This window comes from Opisthocomus hoazin, chromosome 9 (assembly GCF_030867145.1).
Source record: "Opisthocomus hoazin isolate bOpiHoa1 chromosome 9, bOpiHoa1.hap1, whole genome shotgun sequence".
NCBI lineage: Eukaryota > Metazoa > Chordata > Aves > Opisthocomiformes > Opisthocomidae > Opisthocomus > Opisthocomus hoazin.
The window spans coordinates 35,022,324-35,037,666 of NC_134422.1; the positions used below are offsets into that span (position 1 = coordinate 35,022,324).

Here is a 15,343-nt window from a genome sequence, read left to right on the forward strand (position 1 = left end):
CGAGGGGCTTGAGGAGGAAAGGGAGCCAGGCAGAAATGCGTGAGACACGTGAAGTGCAGAGAGAAATTGCATAAGACAAAGCCACAGAAGATACTCAAGAGCGATACGGCACGAGAAGCAGAAGTTACCACACAGGGCCAGGCTGCCCTTCGCCTGGCTCCGCTCCTCCCCACTCCCAATTAGCATGGACGAGCCTAGAGACAAGTCATCACTTGTACCACAAAAACAACTGTCCTTAGAGATGCCCAAACATTTCCTGACGACCATGCAGCTGCCCCTGCAAAACAGACCTGGAGGAAAAAACCTTAACAGGCAGCTCCACCTTGGGTGGGAAGAGGAGAAACACGAAATAAACCACAGGGACAAAGCAGCTGAGAACCGCAAACCGAGTCACTGCCAGCCACGTCGATCTGGTAGCCAGCATGAAAACGAGCCCCACTATTAAAAGAAAAAAACAACCCAAACCGAGTGAAAACAAAAACCCAGGGAGCTTTAAGCACGTGCCAATCAAAGCAGCTCAGAAGACGCTGCTGGGCTGGACGTGGCCACGGGCCGAGTACCGGTGTGGACAGCCAGGAGGGAGCCAGCGCACGGGCTTCGTCATCCTCGAGCGCGTGGTTCATACGCTTGCACTTTGTTCCTGCCTCTTGTCCCAGCTCCAAAGGTGCTTTGCAGGCATGTCAGCCACTTTCCTTTTGCCCCTCAGCAGCTCTTCACAATGTTCTCCAGGAGCTGTGCCTTCCCCACGAGGACCTGCTGACAGCCAAGGCCTGGCTTGGTAACCCCAAGGAGTGGTGCAGAGACCGTGCTCCTGGAAGACGTCTCTCCCACTGCATCTCCCATACCTACACGTGGGGTCTGTCTGCAAATCCTTTTCCCTGGAGGACTGAGGAAACCAGACCCATCAGCCGGTGACCAAGACATTTCACAGGGACATTTGATTTTCGGCGTCGTGAAGGGCTCTTTTGTTTTACACATCAAAGGCAAAGAGCATCCAAGAGGGGCAAGGCTCAACAGAGCCTGCTGTGTAAATGCTGCGAGGATAGAGCCGGGCACTGCAAGGCCAAAAAGCTCTTCTGTTATTAGCTGGCTGGGAAGAATTGGCTTTAGCTTTAAATGCGTATTTTAAGGCCAACGTGAGGAGAAGCTCCTGCCACATTTCCACATGGTAACCACCTAAACCCACAGATGTTTCCCTGTTGCTTCCCAGATTTCCCCCAAACGCTCATTTATTGACACATCAGGCTGGGATGGGCTCAGGGTTTGTAACAACAGGGGGAAAAAAGCAGGGAGGCATTTTACTATCTCCTGGCTCTCATTCCAGAAGGTTTTCCTTCCCCCGTCAGCCCTGCTGACAGAGGCGGAGTAAGTCAGCTGCAGTGAGCTGTAAATAACCGAGCTCCAGCGTGGTCACGTCTCTGTACTTAGCAGCATCCATTTGTGAAGGCTATAAGGAGATGCTGAATAAACGAGCTTCAAAACCCAAGGATGAGCTGCCTCCAAAAGCTCCCTTCTCGCGTGCCCCCGGCACTCCCATTCTCCTGGGAAAAAACAGGAGCTGTGGGAACTCAGTGGTTCCCTGGGAACATCCCACTGGAGCTGTGCGGTACCTCCAAAGCCCCATTTGGTCTTTAGGTGCCATGTAGACATGGAGCAGGGGATTATCTCCATCTTCCTGTGTTTCCCCAGCCTGTCCATCCATATCAGTGATAGAACTGCAAGCCATCCAAAATTCATGCTTGCAGCACAGGTGCATGTCACCTTCTGCGTGCAAAGACATCTTCACCATCTGATGTGGTGTTTATCTTGGCGCAAGGACACGTGCCACTGTTGATGAACACCCCTCCCTGCCGAGAGGAGCACTGATTGCCTGATAAAAGACGTAACTTTAAGGATCGTTAATTTGCCTCCTCACAGGGAAGGTCTGGAGAGCGGTGGTGAGGAAGTGATTGGAAGGAAGGCTTTTTCAGGCATCCCAGATCCTCTTGATTGCCCTGGCACTGATGTCCTGGAGAGTCCCAGCAAATGCCTACTAGGATTCAGCTTACTGGTAGCTGCAAAAAACCCCGTCACACTTATTTCAGCAGAAAAACAGCGTTGGACCTGAATTGTTACAAAAATTTCAGGAAAATAACTGGGCTTTCTTTTGTTGCACTTCTCGCTGAAGTCTGGGCCAAGAGCTCTGCACTCACAGCTCCAGAAAACAACTTGGTGGGCACCACCTCCTCCTTCTCCTGCCACTGCTGCAGAGCCCGCACGCTTGCCACGGTGATGGTTCACCAGCAGAAAGCCCGGAGCTTTCTCCGCAAGAAAAGTTTTGTATTTTGCATCTCCGTCCCCTCTGCGTAAGTCTTTGGTCCCCAGCCATTTTCTCCTCATTTTTCTGGGACTTCCTGGGCTCGTCTTGCCAGGACTTGCAGCAAAGCCCAGGGGGAGGCGGGGGCAGGGAGGACCGCAGAGCCTGAGAACAGATGAGCATTTCAGGCTGGCATAGCACAGGAGGTCAAAGCGATGCCAGCGCTGATGGACCCGGTTCCCAGGCATCACGATGGAGCCTGTCGGCATTTTTTGCAAGCCTGGCTGCCCGGACCTCTGCCATTCGAACTCTGGATGCTGCCCACGATGCGTGTGCACAGAGAGTCTGGGACAGCAAATCCCAAGCAAGGCAGTCTCATTTCTGGGGAGACCCCACCAAGGTGGACTCACATGCCGTGTCCTTCTGGGCTTGCTGGGTTTCTCCAGACACAGCTGGGGCAGCCCCAAACCATTGACCATGTGGCTCCTGCAGGTGAAGGCTTCTCACCCAGCACCTGGACTGTACCCGGTTTGCAGCCGAGCCGGTCCTCACAAAGTGCTTTTCTCAGCATCTTCGCTTTGACTCAGCAGAGCTGCCATGTCCACTGCTAATTAGTAACTCAATGTAATTACGCTCAAGTTTTCATCTTAAGCCTGATAAGCAGGTGGTACCCCCACCCTGCACTGGGGCCTGGGCACCCTTGGGAGCATCCCCGGGTCGCATCCCAGCGAGTCCCCTCCCAACACTCTGGTATTCTGCCCGGATTGAAGGACGAAGCTGAGGGAAGGATCAGACCCCGCTCAAAACTTCTCATCCAAAACACTTGTGGGAGGGCAGGGAGAAGACATGGGGGCAGGAGGCAGAAGACGAGCATGAAAAACAACCCGGTTTGCAGCCAGAAGGAAAACTTGGGGATGGGGGGTTGCTTTGTTGACTCAAAGCCCACAGACCAGCCCAGCTGGAGGCAGCAGATGGTTTCACAGGGGATGGAGCAAGTGCTCGCAGGACTAAAAATAAACCCACCGCAGCCAGCAGCGCTCACACGTAAAGGGCTGGGCCGGGCTCTGGCTGGCACCCGCAGAATGCCAACATGGGAACTGGTGTCATCGCTGCAAACCTGCCCCAGGGACCTCCCTGACCGCCTGTACCTACCCATGCCTTCTCCTAAGCCTGATTTTGCCCCCCCCCCCAGACAGAGCCAGACGGGGTACAGGGGCATTTCCAGCCTGCCACTTCATACACAGCCTCTGGCCCCCACGGCGGTACTAGAAAGTCAGAGGTCTTCTCCAAAAAGCAGGCAGAGCCCCAACAGAGGTGCAAGCCCTGATGATGGCATGGCACTGGGCACCGACCTCCTCTGCAGCTCACCCATCTGAGGAGCTCCTTCCACACCAGGTTCTGAAGACCCCCATGGGGTACAGCTCTGGACAGGGCTTAAAAAACAAACCACTGCGTAACCTAGCAGGAAGCTCAGGTCTTGCACAAGAAACCTCAAGCCAAGAAACAAGACAGAGAGGGGAAGTCACCCATGCCAGCTGGGGACGAGGAGGAAGAAAGGCACAACTGCCCCTTCCAGCACCTGCAGCCATAACCCCTGGGAAGGGTCCGGCACTCCCCTGCTTAAAACTCTACCTCTGGCCAGGGCTGCTTTGCGCAGCTGCCAGCTCAGCGAAGGCTCCGGAGCCTGCAAGCGCTCCCTTGGTTGACCAGGACCAAATGAAGCTGGTGCTTAGCAAACATGGGACCCCCTTTGGCTGGAGCTGGGGGACAGAAGAGTGCAGATGCTGGTGCTGAGGAACGACAGGGTGGCTGGCTTGACACTATTATTTATTTCTCTGTCAGAAAGGAGGGAGCCATCTGCTAACACCTCTGCTTGCTGACAGCCTGGGATGCACCCCCGCAGTCAAATGAAACCTCTGAGCCCTGGCACGGCTATTTCTGTCCTGGTTTCGCATGGGGAATGCATTTCTAAAGCCTCTCCTCCCTGCCTGGCTGTCAGGCCCCAAGCTGCTGGGATCCAGCAGCGGGTCCTGGGGCTCTTGGGGCTGTGCAGCGGCTTGGAAACGGCGGGAGGGATGGAGGCGATCATGGGGGAGACAGAGACCCGTTCCCTTCTCAAGCAGCCTGCCCGAGCCCCACCACCACCACAGGATCATCCCCATCCCCATCCCTTCCCATGTAGGCTGAGCCCAGCTTCTCCCCAGGTAGCTCCTCTGGTCCCCTCCTACCTTCCAAGCTTGGCAATATTTCACCTCCAGCATCTTTCCCTCTGGCTACCGGCCCGCTGCGGGGGAACATCTGTGGAGGCTTTCAGCATCTCCTTCACGGTGGCTTCCGAGCCCAAGTTAGAGGACCGTTGCATTACAGCTCAGGACATCTTTTCCTCCCCAGCCCAGCAAACATAAAGCTGCTTTCACCACAGCAGAGCACGAGGCTCCCCACATCCAGGGGACCTCAAAAACATGTGGAGGTGTCTGAAGCCCTTGCAGAGATGCTCCTATTACCCGACTGATCACTGTAGGGCTGCAGGTTGCTTGGCAGGCGGCAGGTGAGCCCCCGGGAAAAGCCCGTCCCTCCCACCGGCAACCCACAGGCATGCATTCAGGCTCAGGGAATGTTGGGATGAGGACGGACTCACTGGCCACCCAAAGCAGTTGCCCACTGCCTCGTTTAAGGTGAGAAGCGCATTTCTCATCCCAGCAGCATTAATTCAGAGAGCTGCTCTGTCACAGACCTGCTCCCTGATGCTTCTGGGAGCATCCTTGGGTCCCAAAACCAGGCAGCCTCTGCCTCCCCTGCCTGCTACACGCTTGCCCACCCAGTGTGTTGTGACACCATCCCTTGATCTGCAGGATTTTCCTTCCCAGTGTAGCCATTAGGGATGCAAATGAAGAGGGAGTTAATGAGATTCGGAGGTTTTGACATGCTGAAAGGGAGTGGGGATTTTTCAACACGGCACTGAGTCACTGTACAGCGAGGATTTTGGAGGCAGAGCAGATGGTGGGAGGTGCGGGGAACATCTGCCTGTCTCCCAGCACCTGGGAAGGCTGACCCCAGGATGTCCTGGACATGCTGCCACTGATAACTGTGGAGAAGAGAAGGAACATCCCCCATTCCCTGCCACCCCTCCATCCCCGGGGGCTGCAGATGGAGCAGCAGAAGGAAACTACCCAGCTCCTACTTGAACAGAGCGATCTGTAAGCATGGCACGGACGCACTTACAAAGCACGGCTGGAGCTCCCCAGCAAGGTCTGCGGATGGAGGGCTCACCCCATATCTCACCTGTCCGACAGCTTCACTGTTGTGAAGCCACAAAAGCTTTCAAAGGACTTGTGGGCTTGGGAAACCTGGATGTGAGAGAAGTCACTAGGGCTGGGGGAGAAAAAAAGTCTCATGGCAGGGAAAACAGGTTAAATGAAAAGTGACAGAGCTCAATTTTAGGACATCAGATATTCCCCTGAAAAACATGCAGGTGGTCGTGGCTTTGCTCATGCTGCTTTGGGGAGCAAGCTGCAGGCACTGCAGTCCCGGGGCAGAGCATCGCTGCGGGCCTCCCCTGGGGCTGCCTCCACCTGCATCTCCCTCCACCCACGCTTGCTCACAAACAGCCTCCCCCACCCCTGGGCAAATACCTGCTGGCTAATTCCATTAAATCCCAGCCAAGCGAGACTGCTGTGCCCCACACGCACTGTGGCAGGAGGTGCCGCGGAGTAAGCGTCGGCGAGGGTCAGTGTAAAACCTTGCTGGCTTGGGAGACAGCAGATACCTGAATGTGGAACATCTTAGGGACCTGGCCATGTGGAAAGCTGCGGTGGCAGATGCCCTCCAAAGAGGCCAAGGGCTTCCACATCCTCAGGAACGAAGCACAAGGTGCGGTGGCTCTGAAGAGCACGCTGCAGTCCTGCCAGGGCCGTCCCACCACTGCTGCCAGAGGAGCGTCCCCAGAGTCCCACTTCTGGGGAGCTGTGGCCCGGGCAAGCGTGGGAACGGAGCCAACACGAGGGCTGCACCTCGCAAAAGCCAGGCTGGAGGCAGCGCGATGATGCTCCAGGAACACTTCTGGGGATAAACATCACCTGGCAGGAAGGCTTATTGACGGTTACAGGCAGTAACAGGAGAAGGTCAAACGGAAACAAGCAGACCACGAATAAGCACCAGCCCCAGCCCGGCCGCACGCCGGCAGCCGGACGCAGCCATCGGCACAAACGCCAGCCCAGCGTCCGCAGCAGCCCCGTACGGGCACGTGGCGTTTCCTGGTCCCCTCCTCGTACCTGCAATCAGGGCACGCTGTACCCAGGTGCCACTGCTGACTACGTCCCTGCCTGTTTTTTCAGCAGCCCAATGTTCGTTCGATAAATGCGCCATCGGTAACTCGCCCTGAAGCAACACCGGGCACCTCATTTTCACCAAAGCACGTTGCACCCGAGCGCTGCCATTGCTTTCCCCCAGCGACAGCAAGCGGAGCAGCTCCGGTCCCCGATCACTGGAGCCAGCACCTGGACCCTGCCGCCCTGTCCCGGCTCTGCGGCCCCCCAGGGAGCGGGGCTGCAGCACGCTCCGCTGCGCCCAGCAATCAGCTCCATAGCTAGGTCCCTAATTAGGGCCGCTTTGTGAGCGGTGCGCTAACGAAGCCGGCCAACACACACGGGTCAGGAGTCCTTTGCCCTCGTCTCTCTTCCCAGCGTGACACCGCCTCGCCACGGCCTGGCTCTCGCTGCTGGCCAAAGGGACCACACAAGGATGGAGGCTGCCCTGCCCGTCCCCCCGGGGACTGGTGCCTGCCCTGCCGGCCGCGGCACCTGCTTTCCCACGGGACAGGGGACCCGGCCTGGAGCGCCTTTCGGAGATGCCTGCGCTTCTCCCAGGGCATCGAGGTGTCCTGCTGCCGGAGACGGGGTCCCTTGCACCCGGGGCAGGAGCTCTGCAGGGGGCAAAACAACGTGGGAGACTGAAATGAAAACCACTCCGGCCTTCAGCCTGCCCAGGCGGGCTTCCACCCGCCCACCTCTGCTGATAACGCCGCACGCCTCCTGCCCGGCTTCGGCATCGGCACAGCTCCTGCCCTGCCGTCCCCCCTGCCCGGGGGTGACCAACCCTGCCCCTGCTCCCCCCAACTCACAGCCCGGCCCGAGCAGGCACCCTGACCACCAGTTAACAGAAATACCACCAAATCCGCTGGCTGAACGCATCCTGCCTCATCAGCTTGATAAAGCACTTGCATAAAAAAAATACCAAAAAAAGAAAAAAGCCCCCAGATAGGCATCGCTCTCAGGCAGCTGGCTCCTACCTCAACTTCAACAAACAATTCACTGGCAGTTATTTTTAGATAGTTTATTTTGTGCCTTCTTGTAATGCTTGGGATAACTATAAAACGACAGCAAAAACTCAAACACCCCCACCCTAACAAAAACCAATCATCAAAGTATCAGCTTGATGGATAAATCACTGCCTCCCCTCGCAGGCACAACAGGATGCCAAAATTAAAACCTCAGATATCCTTTTGGGTTTCATGATTATGTTCAGCTGTACGCAAAACATCTCATCAGTGCTGGCTGGGAAAAAAAGCCATCTATTTATTTAGCTTTGTGTAATAAAATGAAGGGGAATAACCGTTCCAGGAGCAGGGTCCTGCTGGATGAATTCCCCCTTTTCTACACCGAGTTAATAAATCCGATTAAAGGCATTTAGGTTCTGTGTGGAAAGGACAACCCCCCTTCTTCTAAATATGAAAGTGATTAGTTTTCTGAGGATTTGAGGGATTTAAGAAACATGGAAATGCTTTGTGATGGTGTAAGGCTCCCAAAGCACTAAATTACTGCGAGATACAGCGAATTACAAAAGTATCAAGTGATTGCCTCAACGAGCCCTCAGAAAACCATCTCCCCAGCCCCTCCAGCTGGATCCCTGCCATGCTCAGGAGATGCTGGGGTAGCACAGATGCTGCCGCACTCTGTTATTCCTCTTTCAAGTTCAACATTCGATGGAGCACCTCAGACAGCAGCTTTCCCGCACCTACAACCTAACAGCCGAGCCCTCCTCAGACAAAGAACGATTTAACATCGTTCTGCTATAGGTTTCCACATAATGGCTCCTGTAAGATGCAGAATATTTGATTAAAATGAAAATACAAAATAAACACTGGTACTTTGCAACACATTGCCAGTGCAGGACAGTTCTGCTTAGCTAGGTCACAAGGGATTCACTTTTTGCCATACAGTATTGCTGTTAAATAATATTAACTGCTAAATACGCTGAAATAGGCTGTTCAGAGAGCCAGGACCCTGGTCCCATTTCTCTCCTCACCTCAGCTTCCCAGTTGTATCAGCACTGGTTACAGTATGTCCTCGTTACCCAGTAGCTGCTGCCAAGCACATTTCCAGGAACAGGACTTCTCTTACATGTCCCTAGACTTGATTCTGCGTCGGACAGAATGACAAATACTTTTCTTGCCCCCCTCAGTGAGCAAAATAAAATCAAAACCAGCTGAGAAGGCGGGGAAGGAGAAAATGAAGCAAAAGCCAGGCATGCTGAAAATCAACTGCCAGCTGACTGGAAATCAGGAGAGGGAAAAATCTGCCATGAGCAGTTAGTTATAATTATATCCTTAATGAGTAGTGGGGTCTTTTTAAAAATAATTTGCCTTGATTAAATCAATGGAGGAAAGCCACAGGTTTTAGACACACAGCAGAGATTTGGGATGGTACAGCCCGGAGTTCACTGGCTTCACCCGTTCCCAGTTCAAGTCGGGTCTGGCCATTACCACCACCAAACACCCGCTCGCGGACCCAGCTGAGCTGGGGTTCCCCATTTAATTCTGCGCATCCATCTTTCGCAAACAGCCCGCGCGGTGGGCAGCAGCTTCCAGGGCTGAAGGGATGGCACGCTCAGGGACCAGCCGCTTCTCTCCTCCTTACCAGGGGAGGACTGTGGTTTCCAGCATTGTCATCCCGGCACCTTGACCCGGCGTTAGACCCACACTTTAGAGTAATTTTTAAAACATCGACAAAGCATGGGATGCCAAATGAGGCCAGATGTTGGTTCGGTCTCAAAGCCGGGCTGGACTTGTGGCAGAAAGCCACAGAGGAACGAGCAGCCACCATGCTCAAGATCTCTAGAACGTGCTAAAGGCAAACACAGTCTTTTCCCCCCGCCCCCAGACCATTTTTTCCTTCAGCTATTTCAGTTGATTGAGGCTATAATAAGAACAGGGAAACGAACACCAAGGTTAAAAGTGCCCAGCGCTGGTTTGGAGACAACACGCTTCGATCCTGTTGGTTCAGGTTTCAATGGTTTGTGTGCGTTAAACGCGGATTATTCTGACACAGGGGACTATGAACCATTGCACTGAACTACCTTTGAAACAAAAAGATTGGCTCCCAGGCAAACGTTACTCACTCAGACTGCCTATAAAGCAGCACATAATAAATAAGTATTAAAATTGATTAGGGAGAAAAACAAAATAAATAGCTGCACTGTCTCGTTGGTGCATTCATCATAGGCTGCAAAGAACAGCAGCTTGACTAAATACTTTCAATATACAGTTTCCAGACTAAGTTCTGTTGCTGAGCCACGTGAGCAGCCCAAGAACAATTTATTTTCCTTTTAAACAGAGGTTTCTCGATGCGGTTTTCCTTCCTTCCAGCCGAATAACGCGCAGAGATGGCACTTCTCTGCAACTCACCCACGCAGCGTGCTGCTGTTTTCCCAACAAACGTCACCTAAGGGACAGGGGGAAGCCCGGACGGATCGCATCCCGTCCTTGGTTGAAACTCAGCGCTGCCGGAGGTTTTCACCCAGGCTGCTGCCCGCTTCCTGGCACAGAGCCCCTCTGGGATGCTTTCCTGAGGTGTGAAACTGGTTTTAAACCCTGAAAAGCTCAAGTTTCACAAGTGCAGAGACAAGGGACTGAAACCATTAAAGCAGGTTCGTTACTGGATTTGCTCATTAAAAGCACCAAGCCTGCAGACAGCAGCCCCATGGCAGAGCAAGAGCAGCCCGGGCTCGGGATTCCCCAGCACTCACCTACACGCAGCGGGAATGTGCCCAGCGAACCCTAGCCGTGATTTTCTTTCAAAAGAAAAAAAGGTATTTAGCTATTTGACCAAGTTGGAACACGCTGCATATCCCCTATACATAAGCAGTTTTTAATGCCCCTCTCCCCTGAACCCAGTGCTGCCCCACGGCGTTATCAGCCCTCGCTCGGTGCGGGGTCTGTGCTAGCAAGGGCTGCGACCACAACCATCGCTTTAGGACCAAACCTCCACCAAATGTGCCCGCTAATACCGACGGAGCCAGACTCTGCAGCTGGTCAGGGAGGCAGAAGGAGCCTGCTAGCGCAGAGCAGTAACTCCAGATTTCCACCCACCGGTTTCCAAGACCTCCCTCAACTCTGTAATGACCCGATATTGATTTCCAGCCCTTTGAAAACATGAAGGATGCCAATCCCATTTTTAGCGATTATGAGGTCTCTAATTTCATTCCAGGTCATGGCATTTATATTTTCATTACCCACAACCTCCAGGTCATTACAAATATGAGATTACAGTGTCAGTGCTTAACGGCTGTTTAATTCAACAGCATTTCACAGTTAATAAATGCAATTCAATTTCTCAAAGCCAAGTGGCTTCCTGACCGGATAAGACAGCCTGCATCCAGTCTACCAAACCCATACGCCACCGGTTTCTATAGGAATAGAGCTGGCATGTATGGGAGCAGTATGTGAAATTACATGGTGGAAGTAATTCATTTTTCACTACTTACACGCTTTTAATGTATAGGAAGCTTCGAGAGTCCTCTCCATCTCAGAGATGCTCTGAAAGGGAGGAGGAATGTTTTACTTTATTGTTAGGGATTTATAATATGACATGCTCTAAATATTTAGGAGGATTTTCCCAGAGATGCAGTAGCCTTCAATTAGTCTTTAAAGCAAGAACAAGTGTTCTTCTAAAAGAGGCGCTCAAGCTCAGATAACACGCAGCATTACTGAGTGTGCTTTGGGGTGACCGAAGAGACAAATAATCCTAATGCACTGCAAAATTTTGTGGCAGCGGTGCAGCCACTTGTCTCGCAAAGCTGCACCCGCTAACAGGCAGAGCTTTCCCTTTCTTGTTACTTTTACCATTAATCTTTTCATATTACTATGGAGTCCAGGAAATTTAAGTGATCAGCTGACTACAGCCTGCAAAGTTTGACTGACAGTATCAAGGTATAAGGTGCAATGGTTTAAGGATGGTTACCGGGCAAAGGGAATACACAGGTACCCAGGTAGGTACAGAAAACCCACAGCATCTCCGCTCGCTGCCAGCTCTTTTCCCAGAGGCACCTTGGACCAAAGTCGTGATGTTTACATGTAAAGTTGAGACAATTTAAACCACCGTGAAGAACCCCAGAGGTTTTAAGTTGCTATCTTTTCTCCCAGTTGCAGGGGTCCCAGCAGCTGAATAGAGGACATAAAGGCACTTATGATTTCGCATTTTCCAGGAGAGGCCATAAATAATGCCAATAATTGTCTGGTTTTTAAGAAAGCATCATTTTCTGTAGAATATGCAAACACAATACTGTATAGCATAGACAGAAGATTCAGGGAATCTATATGATATTATTGTTTTACCAGCCTTATTTGCAATTCCGTCTTACCTCTTTCAGCAATACAGCTATCTAAATCTGAAAGAAATCAAAGCAGCACAGCACTGCGTGCCAGCAGAAATGGGCAGGGGATGTGACAGCAAATGCTGGCATGGTGAATGTCAGTCCCCGCGGGACATCCAGCCACCCGCTAGCACGTCTGTGAGAGGCACCGAGCATCACCCGGCCCTCCTCACACCAGCCCGCATCCCTGGGCACGCAAGCGGATGCTGCTGGCACATCCCTGCACCGCGGTCCAGCGAGCAGCGCAGCAGAAGTGCCATCAGTTTGGACCCACCTCTCTGCAAACCTGCATGGGGTTTAGCAGAAAGAACAGGATTTTCCTGTTAACTCTCAGCTGCGCGACCTTGACCTGGCTCCCGAGCCATAATCCTGCTTCATCCACCAGCAGCAGCAGTAACGAGTCTGCTTGTGAAGCCCAGCCCTCAGGTAACCCCCTAAACACCAAAGTAAGGCCACAGAGCAGAGCATGGTGCTAATCATCACCGCTCGCAGTAACGATGAGCGAGGGCATGGCTCATTCCCTCCTCTCTGAGCAGCCTCTGCAGGGAACCACAGCCAAAAACCAGAAAAAGCCAAATTTTACCTCTAATGGAAGCAGTTACCTTGGGATACAGCTGGATCTCAGGCCTGCTGAACGAGACCAGGGTTATTTTTAGGCAGTCAATCCCCTGACCATCGCTGCTTTTTAAGGACTCCACAGCTGGACGTGGAGTTGCTTAAAGCTGGAGCGCTAAGAGAAAGGCTTGAGCTTTAAGAAAAACGCTTCTCTTGCATAGGAGGAAAGCTCAGCTGATCCTGCCAGGACCTGGACCCCAGCTTCGGTACAGCCGTGGGGCAGGCAGAGGGTCTGTGTCATCGTCCTGTGGCCTGGACCTCATGCAAATTCAGGAGTCAACAGTCTTGACCTGACAGGGGCAAGCTCTCCGGTCAGGCAGTACAGCTCTCACAGCCTTCGGCCAGGGGCTCGGTCCCCACCACCACGAAGTCCTGCAGAGGCTCTGGTCACAAGGCAGGGAAGATGCTCCCAGCTGGCAGCAGCAGTTGCTGTGCTCTGACTTGGTGCAGAAATGACCAACTCAACAGAGGCACAACGCAGCAGTATCAGTCTTAGCCTTGCTCCCCCGTTTCATTCTGGATGTCATCTGAGCATCTCAGATGGTTTCTATGTCTCTTGAAGCAGAAAGACAGCCTCCCCAGGCCACTTCTGCATCCTGCTGTTGGCTGCAGTGGCAGACCGCAGCTGAACGCAGCAAGAAAGAGCTGGGGCAGGACCAGGCTTGGCAAAGGCCCCTGAGCTCAGGGTGAGCTGCGCACAGAGGCAGACACGTCTCCAGAAACACAGACCTGGGGAGCAGAGCATCGTAAGCCGCCACCCAACACTCATCGTCCATAAAGCTCTTAACAATTTGCAAGGGAAGGCGCTTTAGTGACAAAGGCAGCTGTCCGAGAGCATGTCCCAAGGCAGCGGCAGGGCTCACGAGCCGGCAGTAAAACCGCCAACACTCAGCCGTAAAACTCGTCCTCCCTACCCACTGCCTCCCCACAGAGGCTCTGCAGAAGTGCATGGCACGATTTACAGGAACGGAGACAATGCTCCCCACGTGAGCATTAAGACCTGGCGTTGAGGAGAGGCACTCCGGGTCCATCTGCTACCTCAGTGCTCATGTTAGCAAGATCCTGGCACACCCACTAGCAGAGCTTTTTCCCCTGCCCCTTTTACCTTTCCTTTTTATTTTAAAACACCTGCTTCCTCAGAAGCATCAGCAACCTCAAAATTCCCAACTCCATTGTGACTTCTGGGCTCTCTCCTTTGTCACCTGCAGTTTCAGTGCAGCCCTGTCTGTGTGCGGGGCTGTACAGCAGAAAAACAGTCAGGGTTTTCTGTTTTTTGAAATTGTGCAGAACATGCTCAAAAAAAAAAATTGCAGAAGGAGGATGCAGTGAAACACAAGTGCATCCACCACTCGACACCACGATCAGCTGCCAGCTGTCCCGGTTAAGTGGCTTGCACAGAGGCAGATGTGCTGCTGCGACCGAGCCTACTGGAGACGGAAAAGAGCAGCCTGGAGCATCACCAACTCCTCTCTCTTCGCTTTCAAAAGTTACCGTGCCCAAATCAAGAGAAGGAAGGGGCAGGAAAAGGGGAAAGGGACTGGGAGAACACAGCGGAGAGAAATCCTAACTAACAGGAATTCGTGCTCACTGGCAGCAGTATCAGGCACAGGTTTCTGCGCAGGACTGCTGCCTCCTCAGCCAGCGACCTGGAGCCTTTCCCGGCAACTGAGCATGGAGAATGCACTTCGTCTAACAGCACGGCCTTCTCCTCCCCGTGAATAACTGCCAGCTAAAGAGCAGTAAATAGTTAATTACCTGGTACAGATAACACTATTACATGCAGCACAGCTCAATGTATTATTCACCAGGGCTCAGAGGAGAAAACCAGCAAGGGAAAAGAAGGGGAAGAAGGAGAAATCTACACTTCCTCAACAAGCACTTTGATTTCATGGAGGATCCATGTTAGGATGAGGGTACATGGTTTCCCTTTTAGCTAACCTTACATAAACACACTTCTGCTGATACAGAGTACCAACATGTGATCCTTCCGAGCCTTCTGCTGCGGGTATTCAGGTTACAAGCACAGCACCGGTCTCTCTCTACCTGTTGCATCTGAAATGCCAGGGACACCAAAGACACCAGGGCACACTGAACCCCCTGAAAATAATCAGGCAATGTAAGAATTTCCAACCTGACTTTAAGCTGATCACCTCCTTAACCCAGAACATCCAACCTCAGATTAGTACTGCTTGAGTGAGCGCTTCTGGCTGCATCCTCTCCCTGAGGCTGAGAAACAGGAAAATACAGACTCCTAAAGCAGTCTCTTAGTAATTAATTTCTACTTTTGAAACAAACGGCAGAGGACATCTCCCAGCGTGAGCATGCTTCAGTAAATCTCGCCTACCGAATCAGAAATCCCCCACAAACCAGGCTGCATCTGACCGCATCCCCATCTGACACATTCAGCAGCCAAGTTGGACATTTTATTATTTCCTAGTGCTTCGGAAGGACTTCTCCCTTTAATTTCCACCTGCTTTCTGCGCTGCCAGCCGGAGACTCAGCAGGTTTCGGGGCACCCAACAGCTCAGCGGGCCCCGGCCGAGCCCGGTGCCACCCCCGGCCCCGCGCAGGACTGCCCGCAACCGCCCCGCAGCCGGCGCCGCCGCCGCCGGGCAGTTCCCTCCCGGGGCCCGCACTCACCCAGCATGAAGCAGAGGAACCGCCGCGGGAGCAGGGCCATCGCCGCCGCCGGGGCGGGAGCGGGGCGGGCTCCGCGCCGCTCCCCGGGGCCGGGGGGGCGGGCCCAGCCCGGCGCAGCCCCCCGCTCCCCGCCGCGGGCCGGGC

The 15,343-nt window shown here is 53.3% G+C and overlaps 1 protein-coding gene across 2 annotated transcripts in view; it reads right to left on the reverse strand.

Moving 5' to 3' along the window:
• The window catches only part of RAMP1 (receptor activity modifying protein 1), a 28,056-nt gene extending 12,758 nt beyond the window's left edge, over nt 1-15,298 (reverse strand). The window contains exons 1-2 of one of the 2 annotated variants that reach the window (XM_075430996.1): nt 15,200-15,281; nt 11,057-11,108 (exon numbers count right to left, since the gene is read on the reverse strand). In XM_075430996.1, coding sequence (XP_075287111.1) covers nt 11,057-11,096 — 40 coding nt within the window. In that variant the 5' untranslated portion in view covers nt 11,097-11,108; nt 15,200-15,281. Of the gene's footprint in view, nt 1-11,056; nt 11,109-15,199 lie in introns of both variants that reach the window. The other variant, XM_075430995.1, reaches the window with a different exon arrangement.
• Between the last annotated feature and the right edge of the window lie 45 nt (nt 15,299-15,343).